The sequence below is a fragment of the Strongylocentrotus purpuratus genome, unplaced genomic scaffold, assembly GCF_000002235.5.
Source record: "Strongylocentrotus purpuratus isolate Spur 01 unplaced genomic scaffold, Spur_5.0 spur5_scaffold_11, whole genome shotgun sequence".
In the NCBI taxonomy this organism is placed as follows: Eukaryota; Metazoa; Echinodermata; class Echinoidea; order Camarodonta; family Strongylocentrotidae; genus Strongylocentrotus; species Strongylocentrotus purpuratus.
In genome coordinates, this window is record NW_022145596.1 from 13,884,604 (window position 1) to 13,894,892 (window position 10,289).

Consider the following 10,289-nt stretch of genomic DNA (forward strand, 5'->3'; position numbering starts at 1 on the left):
TAAAATACATATTCCTCTACATCGAACATACATGTACGATACAAAAGGTGTTAAGGGGAGGGTAATTCCCTGTTTGACGCCACTGTTATTCTCTGCTACAGGCTTTAAACATTTTGTATAGGTTACAAAATATACATAGATATCAATGAAACTAAATGATGTGCTTTAGGATTGATGATGTATATTTAAAGTATAAAAAAATACTTTTTTAAATGAAAAAATTCTGCTGTTTAAATATGAGAATGTGTACCAATCGACGACGCTTCTCAAATGAATTAGAACAAGACTAGTAACAAGTGGGTCCTGGGTCGGGTTGGTTGGTTGATTATGCATCTAAAAGCTAAGAGCTAGAGCTAGCTGTCAAGGTAAAACACAGGTACGGTGGCGGAGATGTGAATTAAATACAGTGATGTTGAAGTTCTAATTAATTCGTGAGAGTATCTGCTTGTTTTTATGTTATATGTATTGTTTGGAAAATAGAAACAGATTTATAACACGGCGTTAAACAGTGAAGTAAAGTTGACGTACTTGCATGATTGACTTTTATTGGAATTGGGCAAAGATCGCTGTCACAGCCAGCGCCAGTACAGCACCGCACAGCACAGCGCATCGCTAGATCGCTGTACCTGTGGATTGGATTGAGCACCATTTTCTGTGACTGTGTAGTGACGGATGCCGGATGTCGTGAATGGAAATATATAAATCTAAATGTTAGACTTTATTGACGAAATTAATTGTATGGTGTGCTATGTGATGATGATCAAGACGTGGTGAATTGATGGGTCTGTTTCACACCCGTACCCGTCTAGCCTGTTGTCACTATGTACTGACTACTGTATCACTATCAGGAAATGAAACCATTGCAGTGGTGTTTTTGTTGAGCTTTGTCAGTATGTAGCATGGGTGGGCATTACATTGTCTTACTTATAAAGCAGCCTGAGAAGATGGATACAGGTGAATAGAGAATACACCCAAAACATTGTTTGACAGTCTCCTTGGTACTCCATGCACTGCAGGGGCAGTGATGTAATGAGCAAACAAGTTTAGGGGCAGAAGACAAATCTGCATCACCAACAATTCAGGATCCAGTAACTAATTGGCGGAAGGGTCCAGGTTGCTGACCCCCATGGCCATGAAGCTTGGGGGTTTTAAGCATTTAATTACGGTCAGATGAGCATCCAGGAGGGGGATACTACCTAGCCTTAATAGTATCCAAATCTTGCCTGGAGTGCAATTTTTCAGGAAACCATATTATTTTACCAACATACTTGATACTTCTCATTATTATAGTTTTGGGACACCGGACGGAAACTACACCGCCACACCTGCTTCAGCTCAAGTTCTGTAACACCAAGGAAACCATTTCAATGTTAAAGATGTTTACGGTGCAAACAATCCTCTGTCAACTCATTAACCGAGCTCGACCTCATCCATCTGGTATGTCAAAAAATCAATTTCAAAGAAATTTGCACATTTGCGAGATAAATAGTATCCGGTATTAAAACACAGTGAATAGGAAAACAAAAAATTACAAGACTTTTCCAATACGGGTACTTATTTCTCCCCTGGATTGATGCAGACACTTTTCTTTTTTCTTCTCATTATACATCCTGTTGTACCCCATTTTACAGTATTTAATATTGTGTTTTTTAAAAACATGACTGTCAAATCAGGCCTGTGTTGAAATCAAAAGGTTGAAAATTGCACTGAAAAGTTGTTGATTTTGAAAGAGATGTGGGAATAACAGATGTAGATGTGTCATCAAGATGGACAATAACAAATTACACTGACTGAAAAGCCTTTTTCACAATTTGTATGGATGTTTTTAAAGTTATAGTGCACTGTCAATGTTCTGTTTAAAAAGTTGCAAATGTCACAATAATTATCTACATTTATCTTGTATTTAGAAGAATTCAGTGGAACAGACCATTGGGCATACCAAATGGCTAGATACTATAACTAAAAATTGTTAATACAGACAAATTTTAGATTATTAACCATTATGTGTATTGGATATCCCTACAGCCAAACTGTCCACAGGAGGGGACAATGTTATCACCACGCTGACCGACGGAGGTCACATGATAGAGATGGTGCGGTCCATCGTGCCTTCACTGGACTTTACCAAGCACAAAGGTCAAGATGGACGCATAGCAACGATTGGAGGTTGTCGAGAATACACAGGTGCTCCTTACTTTGCTGCAATCTCTGCATTCCGAGTCGTAAGTACGGTACAGAGATTTTCTAGCTGATTCCGTGATGATAATGACAACAATTGGCAACAACGACTCTTCATTCAACAACTCCATCGATATATTTTTCATGGTTTGAATTAATGATTTCTTTGTTTTGCAAGGAAAAGATAGTACACATTTAAATTTCAATCACTTGTGCTTTTTATCTGTAATTATAAAAAAAGAGTACCGTATTCATGATTCATATTTAAATGCACTTTTGCTCAGGTGATACATATGAACTGATGGAATGATTTTTAACCAAATTGGGTTGAAAAGATAGTACTTTAGTAGCCTCTGTTAGTTGAAGGAAAGGTTGCATTTGTGTGAAGAACATTCCAATGAGTGCAATTGGTACCAACCTGCATTGAATTCAAATATTTAATGCCTAGGCTACACCAATGCATTGAGCCCATGTATTCCATTTCGATATGAAAACTGGAGAAACAAGCCGACATCGATCTGGGAATGCATGATTTGAATTGGATCCAAAGTGACATTAGTGTAGCTACGCTGCGTTTCCCATGCGTTTTAGACGAAAGGATCAACTATGCAAAGGCCCAAGAAAATTTTGGACATTGTATGGAAGTGACATTGAAATTATAATGCATACTTCGAACCAAGAATGCATTGTAGGGTAGAAACGCATGGGAGATGCATGGATTTCAAAAACCGAGAACCGAACTGACATTGAAATGAAAAACTTTAGTGCGACCTAGGCATTACTCACAAGCAGAAATATTACTCCTTAATCTCATATCTTGCCTGTATTGTGTTCTTTATTTTGTTTGTAGGGCTGTGACCTGTCCCATGTGTTCTGTACTGATGGTGCTGGTCCTGTTATCAAGTCCTACAGTCCTGAGCTCATTGTTCATCCATGTCTGTAAGTGATTTATAATAACACATCATTGAGGGCGTCGCTGTTATGAAGTCAGCCCAAAGTTTTCCAAGAAGGAACTGCATCCCCCCCCCCCCTCAAAAAAAAAAAAAAAAAAATTGCTGACAAGGTTACAGAAAATTTATCCAATAAACTTAGAGAAATGAAATGTTCTTCAGTTCTTTGAAATGCTGATAAGTTTTTAAAACACTACAAATTTAATACAGATGACATGTTCAAAATAGATCTGTTGTATCATTTGTATGCATGTTTAAGTCTCAACTACAAAAACATATTTTCCAAGATTTGATACATGTATTAGTTTCAATTTGAACCATTTAAATGATGAAATAAAAGCAAAATGTCATGAACTGTGTTGACCTTTGACTTTTGGACTGCCTTTCAGGGATGCTGAAGACGGTGTGGAGGAGATGAAGAAGTGGTTACCCAGGATGCACTCGGTTGTCATTGGTCCTGGACTTGGTAGAGACCAGAAACTGCTAGACAAGGTCAAGGTATGCAACGAGTACAGCAGCTAAACTTCACTGTGACCCCAGCGAATTCTTGCCCCTTGAACCACTGATGTGAATGTCCCCCCTTAGGCTTCTAAATTGCCCCCAAGTTTTCCTTTGTAGGGATTTTTCGTTGTTGAAAACTCTAGTGGTATAGCATAGAAATGTTGTCCCTTGAAAAGCTCTTGGTGCTCTAATGTTAAAACTGCATGACCATCCATCGTTTCAAAGCTGGCTGCATTCAGGTTAAACGAGACATCTGCAAACTCACCAATGACAACAACAAAAAAGATGTTGTATTGCCCTTTAGGTGGCAGAACCTGGGTCGGTCGGTCGGATATCCTTTTTTTTAAATACTCCCCCCCCCCCCCCCCCTGAAACAACGACCGTCGCCCCCAAAAACTCAAAAATCGGGAATGTCGCCTAAATCTTGCCGGTTTCTAGCTGGTGCAGTGTATTAAAGAATAAATTATTATTAAAGTTATTTATTTTTATGTAACATACTTATTTTTCCATGCAAGATTGTTATAGCTGAAGCCAAAGAACTGGACTTGACACTATGTAGAATGTGCAGATTTCTTATGGATTATTCATTATTGTTATCAAAATCATTAAAATTATTAACAAATAAATTAGTAGTAGTAGTAATATTATTAAATCAATACCTTTGACTAATTTTATTTTTTTATGTTAATATCCTTATTTTTCCTTGCCAGATTGTTATAGCTGAAGCCAAAGAACTGGACTTGACACTATGTAGAATGTGCAGATTTCTTATGGATTATTCATTATTGTTATCAAAATCATTAAAATTATTAACAAATAAATTAGTAGTAGTAGTAATATTATTAAATCAATACCTTTGACTAATTTTATTTTTTTATGTTAATATCCTTATTTTTCCTTGCCAGATTGTGATAACTGAGGCCAAAGAACTGGACTTGCCACTTGTTATTGATGCAGTAAGTAACACTTTGAAATGCAGTGCTCCTATGAAGCAAAATGAATATTAACAATATTTAGATATCACATGTAGTTAAAAGTATTATGATTTTTTTTTTTTGGGGGGGGGGGGGAGGGGGAGGGGGAGGGGAGATAAGATATATGGCTTTTTATATACCACCGTTTTGATAAAAATGTAGGTTGCCCAAAATTGTAGAGATTAGGGAGCTTGGGAAAGTGAAATAGGATAACAAGAGATAAAGGGATTTAAAGCCCCTCTGAAGTGTTGGGAACTCCAAAAATTTGATGGCAAAATTTCACTTAAAATGTATCGTAACTTGAAAGCCATTAAGACACATTTCTGCAAGGATTTTCAAAACGAATGTGAAATTTTACCATCAAATTTTTGGCGAATTTAGGGCTCCCAACATTAAAAGGGGCCTTTGCAGATGTATTTTCATTGCATGATATTTGATATCAAGATCCTCCATTCATTGTTCTATCTTTCTTTCAGGATGGGGTATTTCTCCTGACCCAAGCACCAGACTTGATCCGTGACTACAGACAAGCCATCCTGACTCCTAATGTGGTGGAATTCAAACATCTCTTCAAGAGTGTGGTGAGTTTGTCAATTAATGCAGACTCCAAATGTGGTGTATTTTAAGTGCACATACACAGTGTGAGAGGTTTGTCTATGCTTAGTCTGCATGTAGAATACATTCTAAAGATAAAGACCAGTTCTGGTCATGCAATTGCATTGTGAAGAAACGATGTGGAATCGATCAGAAAAGGTTGATCATCTAGCATAAAAGTATTGGGTGTGTACTGCAAGGTTCTGGAATCATCAAAATGATAAGAAATTTGGCCCAGTCTTGGTAAAGTTACAAGCACTGTACACAGAAAGCTGTTTATGGGACTACGCGATATCTATCCAGTCCTGATAGATATAATAATTTACCAAATATATCAATTAGTAGGCGGTTTCCCGGCAAAATTTGTATCATCACGTATAAGTCAAAACGTATTCTTTCACATGATTGGTAATAAGACCTTCCATTTTATTTTTTGAGAGGGGGGAGGGGGTGTTTGCAAAACTGGTCTATACCTTTAAGATGTGATAGTATAGTATTAATGACTGCTTTGAGAGAAATATTTGTTTTTAATACGCTCAAGGGAAGGTTAGAATTGTGCTATTGCCCGAGGCGTGCCAAGGGCAATAGCCCAATTGTAACCTTCCCGAGAGCGTATAAAAACAACTATTTCTTGAATATTAAAGCAGTCATTAATACTTTTATATGCCGAAAACGAAAGAGTCAACTAATGACACCACCTTGGCCTTTCTCTAGTTTATCTGCACGGTTGTTTTTTATGAGTGTATCTTTGAGAGTAGACTAGATCTAGATTCTATTAGTCTAATTAAGCAAGATATTTTTACAATTTTGGGGGTGGGCCGGCCCTGTGGGTAATATGGAGAAGAACCTGCGCTTTCATATGACACCTCACTTATTGAGTATCACCTTCAGGATCACAACAGATAAAGGTTTGAATCTCAAATTGAAAAAAAAAACTTACTTTTTTTGCATGGTCGCGCAATGCACGCAGACTGCATAGAGACTGCATTGCGTGCAATCTCTATGGGAAGAATAACACACAACATCGGGTGCGCGATCAGATCTATTTTCGTCTACGTCTATGCTTTTTCAGCAACTAAACGAACATGTTTATGGATAATTTCACGTACCCTTTTTGTTGTTCTTGCTGTCAGCGAGTCTTGCATTTGTTAAGTTGAAATCTTGGGAGAGTTTTTTTAGCCATTTTTGTCTTGTTTGGAATTGTCGTCTTGTATGAAAATACCGACCAATTCTTCGCACACGTACGGTATCCTCGATCGCTCAAACCATTTCTAACATGTAAACCTATGGGTAACCATGGTTACTGGGATTTTAGAACTATTTTTTAAAACTATTACATGGGTTTGGAATTTTACGGGGAATTTTACAGGAATAGTTAAAGTTTATGAATGCAATTTTGACCAATCAGATGGCTGGATTTCTTAAGTGAGGTATATAATTTTTTTTAATTTGTGCTGGATGAAATTATCTTTATCTGATTTTGTCTCAAGTTCATATGCTTCCCAAAGAATGCAGTAAAATTGGCAAATTTATCAACCTATCCTCGGTACGTCTGAATATGGTGTTCTCATATTTTGAAAAGAGTGTTATTATTTGTTGATCTGGAACTAAGTAGATCTCTTTTTCATGTGACTGTGTCATGTGATTTAATCAAACCTGAAATATTGAATGTACGTGTATGCTTCATACATGTACGTTGTATTACTGGCAGGGTCAGATGTTAACCCTGCCGAACCTCACGCTGATGTCATGGAATCAAGCAGATGTCTTGGTCATGTGACTGGACCATGCGACTATCATGAGATTCAGTCATATTTCTCATAGTGATGATACGTTATGTTTTATACAACACCTAAGTAGATCCTTGTCATTTGATTAGAGGATTGTTGGTCACATGATATTAAATAGATATACTATTGCACAGGCGTGCATTTTTGGTTAAATGCAGACTGCGTACCTCTCTGCCCTGCGCGTACGTGAAGGCGATCTGAATGTAATCGGGAAGGCCCGATCTTTAGCTTTAATATAAGGAGCAAAGCATAATATATTGAATGATTAACGTTCTGACTATTAGATCTACTTCAGTGTTGTATACCGGTAAAACAAATAATGAATTTTTTTCAGTCGTTTAAAGATTCAATATTATTTGTATAATATTACAGGTTGGATCAGATGTTAACCCAGCTGAACCTCAAACTGATGTCATGGAACTAAGCAGATCTTTGGGTCATGTGACAGTGTGCATGAAAGGAGCGAATGACATCATTTCAGATGGACACAATGGTATGTTCAAGTAAATGTACGGCCTTTTGCCATTTAAGGTTGGAACAAAGCCATTGATTTCAATGCCACTCACATGCAAGTTAGCAGGCAACTGTTTCCAGGAGAACCATCAAATTGATTGTAACCAGTTTAGTCTTTAGTTTTGAGTACCGTAGTATATACTTTAGGGAGATGCGAGTTGGTCTAGTGGTACATTCACTTGGTCAAACTGGCTCAGGCAAACAGTGGTTCGAAACTTACATAAATAATCAAGTCTGATTGATACACGTCTGTAAAAACCCATTGCACACACACACACACACACACACACACTCACACTCTTCTATTCATATGTTTTCTTTAATGTACATTGTGGGAAATCATATTAAATCAAAATAGCATCTATGAGACATTCAGGTATTTACAATCCCAAATTAATACAAATTCTGAAGCAAGCTGAATAGTTTTGTCAGCCTTGCTCCGTCAAGACTGTATATATTTGTGATGTGCATAAAATGTAGATTGAAGTACAGATGAGATGATTTCAGGTGTGAAAAGATACTAAAAGGCTCATAACTGATCACAATTCTCTATCCATCTCAATAGTCCTGGTATGCTGTGGAGAAGGTAGCCCCAGGAGATGCGGTGGGCAGGGAGACATTCTAGCAGGAACCATGGGCGTGTTCACGTTCTGGGCCCATCAAGCTGTTCTGCATAGAGCCAACATCAAGAAGTAAGTTTGAACACAAACCTCCAAGATGATATTAGTTTGGGTAAGAACTTAGTTGTTAAGGTAGGGAGAAATCTTCTCAGGAACAATGGGTGCATTCACATTCTAGGCTTATCAAGCTGTCCTGCATAGAGCCAACATCAAGAAGTAAGTTGTGTGGTTGTAAGTTTGACCGTAAAAAACCTCCAAGATGTTATTAGTTTGGGTAAAAACTCAGTTGTTAAGGGACTTTTTAGCAGGAACCATGGGTGCTTTCACATTCTAGGCTTATCAAGCATGCTAACACAAAGCAAACATTAAGAAAAGAACATAGTTAGTTGAGGTCTTTATCATTTCCTCTTTTTGTCATAATTATCTCCTCTCCCTCTTTCCTTACAATATCTTCTCTCTCTGCATGCCTTGTTCCCCATCCGTCTCTCTTTCTCTATATCTCTCCCAAATTTTCCTCTCCTGACATTGCTCGTGTTCTCTCCTTGTCATCTTTCTCCAACTTATTCTTTCTGTATGTTTATAGTGTTCTTTGTCTCGTCTGTGTATATCTTGTGACTGTCATTTATTATGCATTATGCCAGTAGTCAATCTGTCATGCAAACGTACAAAAAAAATCTTGGACAATTCTATTATATTTGTCTTGCATATACTTTGCAGTTTGCAACTTTTACATTTACATTTATCTTTATATTTGTAATTTTGATCACTATCACTTGGTGTTCATTTCCTTTCAGTGAATACCTGAAGATCTTTGGCCCAACCTTGTGCGCAGCATACGGTGCTTGCCTTCTAACCAAGAGGTGTTCGAGTCGGGCCTTTGAGAAGAACGGAAGAGGGATGACCACGACCGAGATGCTACCGGAAATACAGCCAGTGTTCGCAAATCTATACGAGACCTCGGAGTGAATGGTTTATATGTCTGGAAATGGTAATTATTTTGTTTTGTTTGTAGGGATAAAGCACTCCTGCATTTGGATTGTTTTACTCCCCTCCCTCTTTTTCTCAGTCTCTCCCTTACCTGCTCTCATTCTTTCACGTTCCATCTCTTGCTCATGTATTTGCAATGAGTAATTCATTTATTGTACATTTTTTCAATATATATATCAATTCTTATATTGCTTTTACATGCCAGCATTGGTGTCAATATATGATTCACAAAAATAAAGAAATATTCTCCCTCAATGATGCATATACAAAGCTACAGTACAATTTATATGTTGCCTAAGACGTGGATACCAAATGAAAGTGAAACATAAGATCACAATCATTTTTTTTTTTTGGGGGGGGGGGGGGGCTAGTTATTGGGTTGTTCACTTAAAGTGCCTGTTCAAAGAAAAACACAAATGTGGCAAATAACGTATCACTAGAAAGTGGTAAGCTAACAGAAGGCCATCGTACAAGTTTTAGGTCAACTACAAATCGGGTGATTATCTGGGATATTAGAGATTTGCCAGGAAAATAATGATGTTTTAATGATGTCACAACGTGAACCAATATCCCATAAAGAATGAACACAAATGTGATGGAATTTTACACCATTCAAGAAGGGATATGAAACAAATATAATGGTATTTTACTTTGTGTACAAGCGACGGATTCCTTTATTTTTTTAATCGCTGCATATTTCATTAAAACAATACCATGCGTGGGGTTTAGAGTGAGGCAATTTAGCATGACGGTAGTGAAGTAAGAGAAATAACTGAAGAGAAGATGACAAAGCAGACATTGTAAATGTGTGAGATGTCATGGGACATCATCTGCTTGTGCAAATCATGTTCAGCATGTGACATCACAAATCTCAGCAGCGTTTTGTAATTAATTATAATTACTTTGAATGTTTCGAAACATCGAATTTTGATAAGTTTGTCCATTCAAAGTTTCACCTTTGCAATAATGACAATAAATTTTTTTTAATCAATGAACCTTTAGCTATAAACTATATTTAATTTTTCTGGCCATCACCTATCTCCAGATCTCTTAATGGACTTCTCCACATTCGATGAACTGCTCAAGGTTCCATCATCCTCTGTCTTGCAAATGCGTCTGGTGGTCCATTTGCTAATTGTCCTGCAGATACTTAGGAGGTCAATTGTCCAGCAGATGGTCTAG

At 37.3% G+C, this 10,289-nt stretch overlaps 1 protein-coding gene across 2 annotated transcripts; it reads left to right on the forward strand.

Annotated features, from left to right (window-relative positions):
* Positions 1–326: 326 nt before the first annotated feature.
* Positions 327–10,257, forward strand: LOC586141 (ATP-dependent (S)-NAD(P)H-hydrate dehydratase). 2 transcript variants are annotated; one of them, XM_030980706.1, is made up of 11 exons: positions 327–376; positions 1,291–1,437; positions 2,026–2,222; positions 3,029–3,117; positions 3,518–3,626; positions 4,535–4,585; positions 5,080–5,184; positions 7,360–7,480; positions 8,066–8,192; positions 8,915–9,108; positions 10,153–10,257. In XM_030980706.1, the coding sequence occupies exons 2-10, from the start codon at positions 1,368–1,370 to the stop codon at positions 9,084–9,086; spliced, it is 1,041 nt and encodes a 346-aa protein (XP_030836566.1). In that variant the 5' UTR covers positions 327–376; positions 1,291–1,367; the 3' UTR covers positions 9,087–9,108; positions 10,153–10,257. The 2 variants fall into 2 exon arrangements, with proteins under 2 accessions (XP_030836566.1, XP_030836567.1); XM_030980707.1 differs by lacking the exon at positions 327–376 and having other exon boundaries at positions 857–1,437.
* Positions 10,258–10,289: the final 32 nt, after the last annotated feature.